This window comes from Halichoerus grypus, chromosome 2, assembly GCF_964656455.1.
Source record: "Halichoerus grypus chromosome 2, mHalGry1.hap1.1, whole genome shotgun sequence".
NCBI classification, from domain to species: Eukaryota; Metazoa; Chordata; class Mammalia; order Carnivora; family Phocidae; genus Halichoerus; species Halichoerus grypus.
This window is the reverse complement of record NC_135713.1, coordinates 97,801,158-97,817,949: the sequence shown is the minus strand read 5'-3', so window position 1 is coordinate 97,817,949 and position 16,792 is coordinate 97,801,158. Positions and strand designations below refer to the sequence as shown.

At 40.3% G+C, this 16,792-nt stretch overlaps 1 protein-coding gene across 12 annotated transcripts in view; it reads left to right on the top strand.

Moving 5' to 3' along the window:
- ARHGEF28 (Rho guanine nucleotide exchange factor 28) overlaps positions 1–16,792 on the top strand; it is a 306,584-nt gene that overhangs the window by 141,487 nt on the left and 148,305 nt on the right. For all 12 annotated transcript variants that reach the window (XR_013445747.1, XR_013445748.1, XM_036080795.2 and 9 more), the window contains one exon: positions 15,818–16,001. Coding sequence is in view for 10 of the 12 variants with exons in the window: in XM_036080795.2 (XP_035936688.1) it covers positions 15,818–16,001 (184 nt within the window). In the remaining 2 variants the exon portion in view is untranslated. The remainder of the gene's footprint in view (positions 1–15,817; positions 16,002–16,792) is intronic.

Below are 16,792 nucleotides of genomic sequence, written 5' to 3'. Positions count from 1 at the left end.
AGGTCAGAAGCAGGGCTCCTTCCCTAGTGCAGCACCTCCCTCGGCATAGCAGCTTGGAGTCTGCAGTGGGCTAATGTGTGCCTCTGCAGATGACAAATTGTTGAAGGTTATGGGACTTAATTATTGCACATGAATAACTTAAACTAAGAGCCTTCTAAATGGGATTCATGTTACCCACATGCTATATTTTCATCCTAAAATTTAGGAATGAATTAAATCTTAATTCTGTGGACTGACAATAATACATGCATACTATTTTCTGTGTTGGGGCTATATGTCTGCACAGTCAATGCTGATAGATATACATAATCAGGTAAGTTGGGTGAACACTAGGCTAACTGTCAAGTTGGCAAGGGTCACCTAACTGCCATTTTTATTGCTATTTGGAAATGTATTTGTGTTTTCTAAGCATCCGTTGGTAATGACCCTTGTTTATCCATATCCTTAAAGTAGGCAAATGTATGTCACCAAGAGGTTCTTTACTTTGCATGAGATATATTTTATGGGAGAACAATTCTAGTGTCACAGTCATTGAAAATCTATGTTTTAGAGCTGGGTTCACATCCTGACCCTGTTGCTATGAGGCATCCTGGGCAAGTTACTTCACTTCTTATGTCATAGAGTTTTAACTTCTGAAATGAAGCATTATAGTACCCATCTCATCAGCTTGTTGTAATGATTAAATTAGATAATATGTAGTGAATCTTCTATAACAGTCTCTGAATATACTAAGTTCTCAGTAAAAGTTGACTTTCATGTGCATATGTGAATGGATTTCCATATATAGAGTATATTGTATGTACATATGTAGAATGCAAATTGTACTTGGTCTGGACAAATGAGGCTACAGACAAAGGATAAAATCTTGGTATTGTAAACAATTTATTGAAAATTTCTAGGAACTTTTCTAGACTTTCTCTTAGAACAGTTTACAGTGATGGAGGTAACATTGCCTGAAGCCTAGACTCATAGTGGAACTTCTCTACAACATCACTGTTCAGGGATGGAGTTAACACCCTTTTTTCTTTTGGCTCCTCTGTGTGGATGAATTCCACTACCTTATCTTCAAGTTTGCTGATCCTTTCTTCCATTTGATCTAGTCTGCTATTGAATCTTTTTTTTTTTTGAATTTTCATTTCATGTATTATATTCTTGAGCTCTATGATTTCTGGTTGGTAGTTGTTTATATTTTCTACCTTTTTTTGTTAAAATTATCACTTTGTTCACACACTGCTTTCCCAACCTTGGAGAGGATCTTTATGACTGTTATTCTGAACTCTGTATTGGATAAATCACTTACCTCCATTAAGACTGATTTTTGGAAATTTATCTTGTTCTTTTTTTTGGAACCTATTCTCCTGTTTTTTGTTTTTTTTTTTTCATTTTCTTTGACTCTTTGTGTTGGTTTCTGTACAATAGATGAAACAGACACCTCTCCCGGTCTTGACAGACTGGTTTCCTCTAGATGAACCTTGTTGGTCAGCCTAGCCCAAGTTCCTGGTTGCTTCTCAAACTTTAGTGATTGCCCAAGTTGCTGTCTTTGTTCTTAGTGGTACCCAGTAGTTGAGGGTGTGCCAAGACCCATCAGTGTCCTGTAGGGGAAGATCTCAGTTATCACCTAGATGCAGGCTGATTAGAAACCCTATGCTCAAGCATAAGCTGGGACAGTATGTGCTGAACCCCAGAGGGATAGTTGCAGCCAGGGCTTCTGTGTGCATCCATTAACAATTACTTCTTTATCCAATACACTCCTGCGGGACTCAAGGCGAGCCTCATTGGCTATCAGAGCTAGGCATTCAGGGGTGCTGTCCCTTAGGTGACAGCTGTAAAACCTGGGGCACCAGATGTGTGTACAAGCTGCTTCCAGAGAGGTGCTGGTGACCTGGATCTATTGTTGGAATGAACCAAACCAAGAAGGGGTGGGGGATTGCGCACTGGCTCCGTTGGGGTCCAGGGAAGATCACAGTCAGCTCCTAGGTGCATGCCAATGAGAAAGTGGACCCTTAAGCAGCAGTTTATAAAGTATGCAGTCAAATTCCTTCCAGGGAAGGACTGGGAGATGTGTCTTTCCACCTGCTTCCTCTATGTTGAACCCTGAGGGAATGGTTATGGTGAGTGCTTGTCTGCCTGTTAAGAACTACTTCTTTGCTGTAGTCCTGTGGGACTCTTGGATGCAGGCTCCACTGGCTTTCTCAGCTCGGTGGAGGCTTTCAAAGTTGGGGTGCTAGATGTGATCCAAACCTTTCATTCCTCAGGGAGGAGCTGGGAGTTGGGGTTCCCTTCTGATTGTATTGAGCTGTGCCAGGGGCAGAGTTTATGGTGAGTGTGTCTCAGCCTTTTGTACCCATTCTGATGTGGTGCTTCCACATTTACCCTGTGTATGAGAGAAGTCATTCACTTAGTTCCTGGATTTCTCTCAGAGAGAATTGCTGTGGGTGTTGCTGTACATTTGGCGCTTCCATGGGAGGAGGAGAGTTCAGGAGTCTCCTGTGTCAGCAACCTGGTCCCTCTTTTTCAATTTAGTAGAGTTTTCATCTGAGCAGTTGAGAATCTTGTACATGCTCAATGCATCCTCTCCTAATTAACCGATTTTATTAGTGCTGCTTGTCTTCGAGGTAGCGAAATAATCGCAGACTAAGAAACGGTGGCACATGGCCTGCTGGAGTTCATTGTGTGTTAAATGGTAGTGGCATCCTAAGTGGAAAACAGTTTCTTTCCTACTAATTATTTCTCCTAATACTTACCCAGAAATGATTTAAAGCTTCGCCATTTGTGCTTAAAATTCTTTGTGTTTATTTATTTATGCTTTTTTTGTGGGATAAATGGATGTGCTGAATGAGGATTAATTGATATCTGTAATGATTCTGTCTTGGAAGAGTCTGGTGGAAGCCTTACTGGGAAGCCTGACTGCGTTTCCTTGCCTTTTGCATTTTATAATCCCTCACTTTTTTCCTCTTCAATCACTGAGTGTTCTCAGGGAGGCCTGAGATCCTGGAGAAGGGCCAGGCTGAGCAGAGTGTTGTGTCTCATCAAGAAAAGCAGAGATTTTTCTTGGCCCTGCTTCTTACCCATCATTACTCAAAATGCAACTTTATTATATGTTCTAGGGAAGGAAATATCACTGGTTTTATTTAATTTTGTGCCATAAATAAAATTGGATTTCTGTTTCATAAAATTAAGCCCAGTTCTTTGAAATAGTTTTCATGATAAAAAACGTTTGCGGGATATCAGGACCCCATATTTGCAGTAAAACTTGGAGTAGAATAATATATCCAACAAAATGTCACAGTTTATCTTTTTTTGTTTTGGGTACTTTGCCTGTTTTTTTTTGGACAGCTATAGTTCTCAGAGATTGGCATAATTTTGACAATTAGATTAACTGGGATAAGGTATTTTGTTTCATTTCCTTGGTGCTTTCCTTTGTTTCATAACTTGTGAGTTAGTGTTCCCTTCCTGCTCAACCGAATTACTTCGCTTGTGTTCCCAGAAGCCCAACATGGCTGGCAAGCACTAAGCTTCCCATCTCCACGAGAAGGCTACCATTTGAGTAAAGAGCCCAAAGGGACTACAAATACCATCTCAGAGGACGAGAGCATTGCCTTTAGGAACATAATCGCTCTTATCCCAACCTATGGAATAAGTAGAGGTTGTCCTGGTTAAGCTTTCTGATAGAAGAAAAATGAGCGCACTTACATTAAGGAAAAAAAAACTCAAAAAGACTACCTCTCTCAGCATATATTTACATTTACAAACCAATATGTAGCAATAATTTACAGATTTAATTCCTTTTTTGCCAAGGTAAATTATTAGGAACAGTGACTTTGGCGTTTTCTACAGTTCTCTACATAAAATAGTTCATACATTCAGAGGTCTCATTATAGGCACAAATTTTTAGTTATGGAAAAGATGGAACTCTGTTATAACAATTATGAAAACATAACACAATCTTCTTTGCCAGCTTTTTGAGACATAGTTGGCATACAACATTGTGTAAGTTTAAGGTGTACAATGTGTTGATTTGATACATTTATATACTATAAAATGTTTACTGCTATAACATTAGGTAACAACTCCATCCTGTTACCTAAGTACCATTTCCTTTTCGTGGCAAGAACTTTTAAGAAAAGTGATATCATGAATTAAATCTGCAGGGCATACATAATATAATTTTTAAATAAAGAAAATTTTAATTGGCAGATTGCTTTATCAAGTGAAAAGAGTTAAACTTGACTCTTGCCTTTATAGTTGATTCTGTGAATGGAAGAAATTTTTAGGGTAAGCCAACTGAGCTTGTGAAACTTTTCTGCAGGACTGTCTTGGACCTAAACACAGCTGCTATATTTAGGGAGCTGTCCCCCCAAAAATACTGGGTGGAACTGGTAGGACCCACTGAAAGTGCCTTAGATAATTAATAAAATTACTGATTTCAAAGATGAGAATATTTGAGAATCGAGAAATTAAAGAAATGTATTAGTTGCAGACTACATGTTGTCAGGGCAAGTCTAAGTAGTATTGGTATGTGCAAAAACAAGTTCCACTGTAATTAATATTGACTTAGAGGAAAAGTAGAAACCTTGTCAGGGACCATGAGTTTAATGGATAGGTCATGCTGTTACTCAGAAGGGTGGTTAGCATGATGCTCTATTTTATTAATAGGGTCTTTGTAAATTAGTTCCCTTTGAAGGAGAATCTTTTCTACACTTTACAACTAATGGGGGGAAAAGAAAAAAAAATGCAGAAGGACAAAAGAACATCGGAAGAAATTTTATAAAAGTGGGGGTCATTCGGTGACTGTTAAAATGTATCTTAATTGGCACCTGGGTGGCTCAGTCGGTTAAGCATCTACCTTCGGTTCAGGTCATGATCCCGGGGTTCTCGGATCGAGTCCCGTGTCGGGCTCCCTGCTCAGCGGGGTGTCTGCTTCTCCCTCTCCCTCTGCCACTCCCCCTGCTTGTGCTCTCTCTCTCTCTCTCTCAAACAAATAAAATCTTTAAAAAATGTGTCTTAATTGTTTAGTGTTACCTTAAGGCATTTAAAGAGCAGTTATATTGCTTTTTTATCTCAGGAGAAACGATTAAGTGAGAAATAACAGTTCATAACTAAAGACTAAGTGGGAACTGCCAGTTTTCTGTGACATCTACATTGTGCTTCAGGCCGCACACCCAGAGTCCTCACCTTCTTTCTAGGCAACAGCAGAAGGAAATGTGTGGGCCAGCGATGTCTGACAAAGGATAATATCTGTTGAGCTCTCTTTGAATAGAGGAAAGAGAACTGTAACCAGTAAGAAGCAAGATTTGTTTAACACTTGAAATAGAGCTTGGCTGCTTTTTTTTTTTTTTTTTTTAAGATTTTATTTATTTATTTGACAGAGAGCACAAGCAAGGGGAGTGGCAGGCAGAGGCAGAGGGAGAAAGCGGGCTCCCCGCAGAGCAGGGGCAGTCCTATGTGGGACTCGATCCCAGGACCCCAGGACCATGACCTGAGCTGAAGGCAGTCACTCAACCAACTGAGCCACCCAGGCACCCCTTGGTTGCTGTTTTTATCTTTGAGTACAATTTGCTGGCTGTATAAATAGAAAAAAATAGAGCAAGGCTCAGGAGCATGGCTTGTTGGTTGGCCTCAACTTATGTTCTAGGTCTTATTAGCCAGGGGATGGCATATTGAACTATAAGAATGACGTGCTGTCCCCCAGACTGTGAAATGTCAGCTTTGTTCTTCCGACCCAAAGCTTTGTACTGGACAGCAAGTTTGAAATAACATCAGCTGGTGTCCTACCAGGACACCCACAAAGGAAAGAGTTATTACAAAATACAGGTTTTCTAAACTGTTTAAAAAAGATTGAGGAGTTTTGAAATTAGTGCATGACAGGTATCAACTAACTCTGAGGTTTTAAATGTTTTTCTTGGAAATCTTAACATTTTTCAATCAGTTATATACACACTCTCTATTACTTTCTAGCCTTCTGTTATTTCTGATAGTCTCTCATGGAACAAACCTCTCCACACTTCCTTTTCTGACATTTTGAGCTGGAATTCTATTCCTTCAGTTGCTAAGGTAACCCAGTGCATGAATGTTAGTGGTGGAGAGAATGTTTTTTAGAATAGGTTACATGTTAAATTGGTAACATTGTTATACATTACTTAAGCATGTACTCAAATATGCATCATTTGTGAAGTTTTAAATCTTTAATTTAAAAATGTTTTCTCTGTCTTCCATCCCATTTTTAGCCATTCATTTTTAAGAAGTGGGTTTTCTGGCAGTAGAGAATTTAATATGAAATTGAACTCTCAAGGAAACGGAACCCCTCATCAAATAATCTGAATTTATTTTTCAGTTAAACTCATTAACCATATTCTCTTTTTTTAAGGTATTACATTGTAAAGATGAGAAGGCAGCTTAAAGTTTTCCCTAAAGAATAAGCTTCCTGCTTTTATCTGGCACCAATGGCCCTTAGACTGGAATTGAGAATTAAATATTTATTCTCACATCAGAGATAGAGCAGAGGGTTACTTTCTCCCTCCCTCATAATTTTCAAGGAAAAAAAATGTAAGTGGAAGCTCATATTTTTTTCAAACACCCTTCTCTAATGTGCTTCCCAAAGGATTCAGCACAGTGGAAGGTTTTGGAATTTACCTCTGGGTAACCATGTCCTACCCCTGTCCTTTCCTCTGGAAACCCTTTAAACGCTGCAGGATGCATATGACAGTTTTTGATTGCACTCAGGGGACTAAAATTGAATTTAAAAATGACAGTATCCAAGGAGTCTGTTAATACTTAAGGCAGAAAACTAAAATTTTTGCTTTTTTCTTAGATGTAAGAGTATTTGAATGCTGGTGGCTGTCCTTGTATTACTTTATCTAAAAAATAAATAATTGGCTTTAAAATTACCCGTGCTTGCAGGTTAAAAGGCTGATGGTTGAAGAGACAGGTAGGAGAGTCTTGGGAAGGAGGTGGGCAGTGAGGCAGAAGTGATGAGATGTTCTTGGGGAAATGACCAACCGGGATCCTTTGGCAGTGCTCTGCTCTACGGGGTCCAAGTGAACTGTAAAAGGCCTTGTCTTGACTCTTTAAAACCTGGGCCTTTATGTGAGTATGAGCCCGACATAGGTAGAACACCCCCAACCCCCAGTCTTTTGTATTCCTGCCCTAGGTTCTAGTTCATAATGATTCTCACATAGCTGCTTTCTATGCACTACATTTGTAGTTGTTGCAGCTTTTATTTTGCAGGTGTGTCATGAGACAGTGGTGTGTGTGTTGTGTGTGTGTGGTGACCTATCAAGCTGACATGGGCAGAGTCCAGTGAGCCTGAGCCCTTAGGATTGGTGTGGCTTAGTTCTTTGTTTGGTTTCCTCACTCTTATTTTGTTGACTTATTCAAGTTCTGTCTTTACTGCCCTTCTTGTTTTTGCCGTCTTTGACATAATTATTTCTTTGCCTGTAAGAATTTGAGTTTTGGAGGTACAAAAGTCTGGGTTCAGATCCCTGATGCTCCATGTGGTACCTGAGTGAGCTTGGGCAATTGCATGAGGGTGTCAAAGCTCAGTTTCTGCCCCTATGAAATGGGGATAATCACAGGCCTTACCTCGTGCAATGGCTGTCAGGATCAAGTAAGATAATACATGTAAGTTGCTTCATAAATCTTAGATGGAAACAAGGAATATAAAGTCCTTACAGTTGTTGGCACCTAATAAGAATTAAATAAAAAGGTTGTTGTGATGGGTCATTTCTTTGCTTCATTCATATGTGACAGCTGCCCATCTGGACTTCTAGTGAACTTCTTTCAACCTCCCCGCCCTAGCCTCATCCCAGGTAGGGAGGACCTTCAACGCCTATTTCTTGTTTGCTTTATCCCCTCTCCCTTCCTCTTCTGTACTCAACAGAATACCCCTTGCCGGGTGTGCCCCTCGTGCTCAAGGATGGGATGAGACTTCCCACTGAAGTTGTAACTCATAACCACGGAGTTGAATATTTTTCAGTCTAGCTGTTTGGGCTTGGGGCTCTGGCTTCCAGTGTAAGGGCAGTGAGTGGATCCTGTCCAGCTGTAGATGGGGAGTCGTTTTCCTGGTGGGGGTTCAGTTCAGACTCTCAGTGCAGATTTCAAAAGGCCATTGCCAAGATATGTGGAGTCTATACTTTTCTGCCTCTCAATAATAAAATTAGACTGTGGGGCGCCTGGGTGGCTCAGTCAGTTAAGCGTCTGCCTTCCGCTCAAGTCATGATCCCAGGGTCCTGGGATCTAGCCCCGCATCAGTCTCCCTGCTCAGCGGGAAGCCTGCTACTCCCTCTGCCTGCTGCTCCTCCTGCTTGTGCGCTCTCTCTGTCAAATAAATAAATAAAATCTTAAAAAAAAATTAGACTGCAGTGTATTTTCATTTGTCTCTCAAACGGAACAGGGTTCCTGAAGGGTCAGTTGGGAGAATGCCTGGCAATTCCACAGGCTACGCTGTGGTGCGAGGGGAAAGAATGCTCAGTGCATCGTAGGCTGTCAGCAAATATCTAATGAATGAATAAATGGTGAACACAAACCAGAGCTTGAAGAAATATTAACAAATGATTTAAAAAAATCCAGTGCACAGACTGGAAAGTAGGTATGACCTAATTGTTGCTCATGGCACCTAATGACTGCCGGCTGCCCAAGGCGGGGGGCTGTCGCACGTTTGTCACAATGGCACATCTGGTATCTTACACAGATGCAATTATAGTGCCTCCCAAGCAGACATCTGGTTGCCTTCAATTATGCTTTTAAATTACAACCAGAGGAAAACTGTTTTGGAGTATATCATGTCTCTGTTTAGTGACAGTTGTACTTTTTGTATGGAAAACATCAGACAAATGTATACCACTGAGAAGTCCCCCAATACTGGCTTTCATAGTTCTTGACAACCTTGTCTCAAAAGGTATTTTCATTATGTCCCCCTGACACTCCTGGGTAGTAGGCTGGGAAGATAATACTCTGCTTCTCCAGATCAAGCACCTTAAAATTTGAGAATTAAGTGGTCTTTCCACAGCTACATTTCTGTAAGTGTTCAAACCCAGATCTTTCAACTCTTTTGTCTGCCTTTGCGCTATACAGTATTGTGACCGGATTCTTAATATATTCTATTGATGGCCACATTGTATAGTTCAGTCTGGACATGTCCCCAGGTAGTGAAGGCCAGAAACTGGATTGCCATCTTTGAGTTCTGATAAGGATTTTTTAATGTTTTAAGTGATTTAGTACTAGTTCCACAAGGTAAAATAAAGTATAACCAACCTAAAAGAGATGCAAACTCCATTAAAGTGCATTCCAGCATTTTATATCGCAATGTGAATTTTATGGAATGAAACTGAGTGATTGGTGTTTTCCCAGATTTGCAGTCAGGGGTTGTAATCTGAGTGTCTCAAATATGTCTGATGCAGAAAACACATTTCAGGAAGCTAAAACCACCCTTAGGCTTGTTATACTTCTCTTCTCCCTTTGCAGCCATGCCTGCCATGTTGGTATTGTGCTCCTTCGGGTGTTCTGTTTCAATATCTTTCCTATGAACCTGTTTATATTTGCAGTTCCTGTTCTGGACTCAACAACCTCTGATCTTCTGGGTAGGGGTGATTTTTTAATTTTATTTATTTTATTTTTTATTTTTTTATTATGTTAGTTACCACATCATTAGTTTTTGATGTTCCATGATTCATTGTTCCATGATTCATTGTTTGCGTATAATACCCAGTGCTCCATGCAGTACATGCCCTCCTTAATACCCATCACCAGGCTAACCCATCTCCCCACCCCCCCTCCCCTCTAAAACCCTCAGTTTGTTTCCCGGAGTCCGTAGTCTCTCATGGTTCGTCTCCCCCTCTGGTTCCCCCCCTTCATTTTGCTAAGTAAAATAAGTCAAGCAGAGAAAGTCAATTATCATATGGTTTCACTTATTTGTGAAACATAAGGAATAGCATGGAGGACATTAGGAGAAGGAGGGGTGATTTTTTTTATACACCAAAGCCCTGATTAGACCACTTAAATGAAAGATGCCATAATACATGATACATAATACATTTCATTGAGAGTCCTGAAAAAATACGAGATTGTATGTGATGCTCATGCTAAATATTCTCTTCTGCGCTCCCTAAAATATTTGGCAATATTTTTTTTCATTCTCTTTTTCCTCATCACTGTGGCATTGTATCAACGTGTAAATTTTCAAGTCATGATACATGAGGGAGGTTGTAGGTCCAATAGTTTCCTTATTTCTGTTTGTACTCTTTGTGTCTACACCTAGAGCTGTAACTCATCAGACAGTGGTTTCACAGGTCAGATATTTATTCCAAACAAAAGTGGCCTGGCAGTATGATATTCAAAGACAAGGGACCATGTCCATCTTTGTATCCACAGGATCTGGCATATAGTACTAGATTCACTTAGTGTTTGTCTACTGAATGACTTAGACGCAAAAATTGAGACCTCCATAAATATATATGTGGTTTGGAGATACAACTTATTTTGATGATTTGGATATATGTGAGTTCAATATATTTTGTCCATAAACTTACAGTGTTGAATACGTTTCAATGGCTCCACTCAGGTGTTGTGAACCATTAGTAAATCCTACAAAGTAGAAGTACTCCTGAATTAAACTGCATTTAAAAGCATTTGCTTCTAGATTATTGTCCCTATCACATTTATCTTTAATAATTTGCTTACAGTGTTTAAGGATATATCTTGGTTTGGGAGCAAGTATTGTATATTAAAAATAACTTGTGAAAGTCAAACTTTTTTTGTTATTATTCATTGGTGAAATTTTTAGCTAATAGATCTTAAGAGATGATAGGAAAGACAGTGGTATAAAAAGGAAGCATCGATAGGTATTTTGTTAACCACTTACTTAGAGAAAGTAGCAGATCTTAGCCCTGGCGTTGTATTAGAATCACTTGGGAATCTTCAGAAAAAAATAAGGCTTCGGTCCCACCCCTGGAAATTTTGTTATAATTGTCCTGGGGAGAGCCTTAAACACAGCTTCCTGTGTGTGTTGGGGGGGAGACATATAGGATAGGCACCATTGGACCCCAGAAGTAGCTACAGTCTCCTCCATTCATGGTTTCTTCTTTGTCCCAGAGAAATGATGCCGACTTGTAGAGTAACCGTTTCCTTGCTTTTCCTTAAAGTTCTACTACCTATGTATTCTTAAATAGTATGCCTTAGTTGTTCACTTTGTAAAATTTCGTATTAATTGAAATATTCGTGTACTCTTTTGTGACTTTTCTGCAACATTATATTTCTTAGTTTTTTACTATATTAGTCTGTAATTTTTTAAAAAAGATTTTATTTACTTATTTGACAGAGATAGACACAGCAAGAGAGGGAACACAAGCAGGGGGAGTGGGAGAGGAGAAGCAGGCTTCCTGCGGAGCAGGGAGCCCGATGCGGGGCTCGATCCCAGGACCCTGGGATCATGACCTGAGCCGAAGCAGACGCTTAATGACTGAGCCACCCAGGCACCCCAAGTCTGTAATTTTTATTGTTGTTAGGATACGAGGTGATTATACTGCAGTTTATTCTATTGTTGGTTGATGTTGAGATCACTTCTGTTTTTGGACAATTTTACATTTTTATGTGTGCTTGCTGCAGCATACAAAGCATAGTGCTCACTAGGGTTTCTATGTAGGAGTGGAAATGCTCAATCAGTGAAGACTTCAGTTTTTTCAAATTTATTCGATGATGGCAATGTATTTTCCAAAGTGGTTATGCTGATTTACATTTCCTGTATCAGTGACTGTGAGTTCCTGAGGGCTTGATAATTTATTTTTCAATCTCCTGCTATCTCCAGACCTTGTGAAGCTATGATGATCCTGAATTTGAACTGAACAGTATATAAAATCACTTTCCTTTAGCAACAGCCGCACCAGCTGTTTCGGGTCCTGTGCTCGAACACTATGGGAGGTCCCTTGGTGTGCGCTGTATTTCATGGATCCTTGATCCTCAGTAAGTCAGGGCTGGGATGAATACTCTCAGGACCTTGGGTCTTTGATGTGACTGCCTTATTTTCCAGGGACAGAAACTGAGGTGTGGCAGAATGAGAGGCATGGGCTTTGAGCCTCCTTCCCTGTCTGGGTCCGATGAGCCTCCCTCTGTGCCATGATGGGAAATGCTGATTGATTGGCACAGTCTACTCACTTCCTCTTCATGTCTGGGTGATTTTGCTCCTGGGATGTGACAGGTCATACCTTCTAAGGTTAGCCATTAGAACAATTACAAGTAATTCTGTTTTAGTAACATTAGTTCACATAACTCCTGGCATTAGCCACACAGGAAGAGACATATTTATTTGGTTAAAAATACATTTTAAACACCGCCCCCCACTTCTGCCAGATTGTATAACCCCTTTTCACAGCTTGTTTTCCTGACTGCTGTTAAGAATCTGAAACTCTATAACAAGCAGAATTATTTATATATGTCATGGTGTTTCCTATTTCAGGCTGTTTGCCTGATTCTGGGCTCTGAACTTTCATACTGAGTGAGAAGGCTCTCTCTCAAAACATCTTGGTCAGCATCTTATTTGTTTCCTTCACACATCAGAGGATCCTTTCTCCGCTTGCCTTCCCACCTTCCCAGGAGGTGGGTAGGTTGGGACGGAGGGAGGCAGAGGGACAGTTTCCGCAGTGAGCCGTTGTTTCTCGCAAGTTTGCTGTGCTCTCCTGTGAACTAGATGTGAGATTGGAGCCCAAGGAGGGAATGGGGAGCTGGACTAGCAGAACAGGCCTGGAAAATGTTCCAGAGGAGGAAGCAACTTCTGCCCCCCACACAGTCAACCAGGTTGAATAGAGTGAACTCCTACCCAAAGTCAAGGGTATTTGGGGCACTGCCCAAAGCAGTGTAAGGCATTCCATTTAAATTGTTGATGCTCTACTTGCCTTGACGAATGGTTTTCTTTCAAAAGGGAATGCAATATGTTTAGCTGTTCCCTTTTGGTCTTCGTCTTGGAAGAGAATTGTATCCCATATAACCATGCAGTATTTCTTACCAGATTGAGATTGGGATCTATGACTTTGAAATTCCATTCGAGGGTGGCTGGTTATGATCTCATGCTGACATACATGTTGAGGAGCGTACTTGTGCATTTGTGTTTGTTTTGTTACCTGATCCTAACCAGTCCCTTCCTTGTTAATATTTAAGAAGGAAAAAAAAATGGAAATGTTCTCAAACATGCCTTGTTGGGAATCTGTTAAGAATGAAAACCCTACCTTCTAATAAAATGAGTTTAAAGGTCAAAAACTTAAAGGGTAAAATAAAGATAAGTTCTTCAATAGCCTTTTGAAGATATCAGGTATATTAAACAGATATCTGGCAGGTGTGCACTGCTTTGTCTTTAGATGTTTTGGCATTTCAGATGTCATGTGATGGGGGTGCAGGGGGTCTGTGCTGTGTCACACAGACAGGTGATGGAGCAAATGCACAGTGAAGTTGGTATTTCACTGAGAGGGCTTATTTACATATTTGAAATATAAGACTTCACGTTCTTGATCTGGATAAAAAAAAATAGTATAAACCACTAAAAATGTAAGCTAAGCAATTTTCTTCTGCATTTGTGCAGTGGAGTATTTCCTTCTGATTGTTTCAAATTAGAGTGTTGTTGGATGCTGTCTCCCCAAATAGCATCCCCACAGTCTGCTGGTGAGACAAAGCTGAGCTAACTGCCTAGCCCAGTAAGGGAGACCGCCTCTGTGGAGCCTCAGCAGCCTCTTCCCAGAGAGGGCAAGGTTGGAATTTACTGAAAAACTGAAGGTTGGTTTAATGATGGTCTTCTAATGCAGAGGATGGGTCATGCGTAATGCAGGGAGTTGGATTAGGATTGGATAAGGATCATGGTATAATAAAGATTGGTTTTAGGGCTTAAAAGGATGCTTTTTACAGAAGAATTGATGGGTCTTGAAGGAATGATGAACAGACTATCATTTGCCCTGGGTAGAGTCTCCTGGAGTAGTGAAATTATGTTAATGAAGACAGTGGAAAAGTAAAGTTAATGCAGACTGCCAACTGTGTGGAGAAGTAGTTAGTTCTTGTCCTCAGTGTCCAAACTCTGAGAGAGTAAGCAGCTTTTGTTCACAGATTTTAGTCGAGGTTTCAGAGATGGAACTAAGAATGATAGATGCTCCAAATAGCAGCTGCAGTCATATCCCTAAAGCTCACTTTCATGGGTACTCATCAGGGGAAGAGCCCCCTTAGTCATATATTCATTCATTCATTCATTCAATATGGAGGTATTTTTAGACACATACATGTGCCGGGCACTATATTGGGGTAGAAGACGGAAGGGGTCTCTCCCCTCTGGCTTTTCCTACAGTGCAATGCCGTGTACTCTAGACAGCTTTCCCATTACAGCTGCAGCCAATAACATTATTTAACTTGAGGGTATATGCAATTCACATTCTCACTGCATGCATTCCAGCAGATCTTGAGTGTTAGGATTTTCAGGTTTAGTTTGTGAAGATAAGATTTGTTTTAAGGTACGTCTTGATGTCTAGGGAGTTCATGGGCCCACCTTTTTTAAAATGTAAACAAATTTATTCTTTTCCATATTTCCAGTGTAATATTTATCATGAGCCAGCTGTGTCCCAGGCACTGAGTATTACAGTAGAAATACAGTTGTACAAACTATGTGCAAATAAGGCAATTTGAACATACACAAATAGTGGATATTTTAACAGTTGCCATTCAACTCCACAAATACTGGATGACTTCAGTTTGTCAGATATTATGTTAGGTGTTGAGAATAAAAAAACCCCTCAGCCTCTACAGTGATATACTCCATAATGTAAAAGTTGCAAACACCACTGTGAAAACTCAGATACACAGATTAACCAAGGGCCATGTGAAGAGGCCCAGGCTGAGCTGTTGAAGCAAAGCACTAAGGGGGTTTGCCAGCCCTGAAATAATCCCAGGAATCTAATAGATGCACTAGAGCACCTCCATGAAGTTGGAGAATGACCATGGTCTCAAGTTTTCTGGACATGGGAAACCCATTTCTTTTTTTTTTTTTTTAAATAATTGGTTTTTTTTTTTTTTTTTAGATTTTATTTATTTATTTGAGAGAGAGAGAATGAGAGAGAGAAAGAGCACATGAGGTGGGGAGGGTCAGAGGGAGAAGCAGACTCCCTACTGAGCAGGGATCCTGATGCGGGACTCGATCCCGGGATTCCAGGATCATGACCTGAGCCGAAGGCAGTTGCTTAACCAACAGATCCACCCAGGCACCCGGAAACCCATTTTTGCCCTAGCTTCTCATCAGGGGAGGAGCACCTCTGCAGCTAAAGAGGGGAAACAGGGACTTGCTTACGGTTGTGGCCTCCAAGAGATTGCCCTCCTGAAGTAGCAGCATGTCCTTCAAGGGCAGCTGGATGCGTTTCTGAAGGGTGGTGTGCTCCTAGCGCTTGTTTTTCCAGGCTGACTTTACTGCACAAGTGAAAGGCGATGTGAATGTGTGCTGTAGTGAGTAGAAAGAGCACTGTACCAGCGATGGGCGGACCCGGCTCCAGCACCTCCTGGCTACCTACATTTGTACACATCACTCAGCCTGTCCACAGCAGTAAAATGGGGGTGCCTGGGTGGCTCCATCACTTGAGTGTCCGTCTCTTGATCTCACTCAGTTCAGGTCTTGATCTCGGGGCTGTGAGTTCAAACCCCACGTTAAACACCTACTTAAAATAAGGTATTTGGATTAGATGCTTTTGATGGTTCCTTCCAGTTCTGACATTCTTATTGTGTCTAAATCTATGGTATTATAGATAAAACATATAAGACAAAGTTTGTAAATGAAGGAACTAATACAGTTTGTTTTTATTTTCAGTTTCTTTATGCAGAGAGTCTCTTCTACACCTGGCTATGAGATGGGGCTTACCTAAGCTCTCTCATTTCCTGTTGTGCCTCCCTGGGGGAGTTCAGGCTTTGTCTTTACCCAACAAAGAAGGTGCCACACCATTAGAATTAGCTTTACAAGCCGGTCACTCCAAGCTGGTTGAAGACATCACAAAGTGAGTTTGGCTACTTGATAGATTGATTCTCTCTTGATCTGTTCCTATATAAAGTGTTCCAAGTACTGTGGAAGAATTGAAATAACCAGGCCACAGGTTAATGTTGGTTTCTGTTTTACCATTAGTTTTCATGTATAAAGTGCAGGGTACGTGAACAGATTATACAGATATATTTGGTATCAACATTTCATGGAGCGGGAGTTAGGGAAAAAATGTCTTGAAGGGCTTCGTAGGGGACTGTCGGGAAGAAAAAAGTTGGGAAATACTAGCCTAACCCCTACTTATATTTCAGGTGCCACCTTAAATAAGTGCTTCAGAAAGCCATCCATGTCAGGGTCCTTAATGATTATAATTAATTTACAATATGGTGATTAAAATTACTAATTCACAATATCAATCATAATTTATCATTTTAAATATAGTCATCATTTGTTACCTAGGTCTCCATCCTGTATCACTTGAGGGCTGAAATTATTTGTTTACCTACTGCAATATTTCTAGTACAGTTTCAGCCTATAACACTCATTGAAAGAATATAAATTTTTGTTGAATCAATAACAGACAAACCCTAAGATACGGTGTGGTTATTAGGATCTAGTGAAATAATGTAAAGGAAATAATAAAGTAAGGGAACTGTGAAGTTTGCTATGTTCATGATGATTATCAGCATTTTTAATGAATGAGGAATGTGTGGTTTATTACTTAGAATCGTTCAGATTGGTCATTCTTATGAAAAGGAGATTCATATATAGTGATTTCCTTGACTTAACAGGTGTTAAAAATAAATGGGA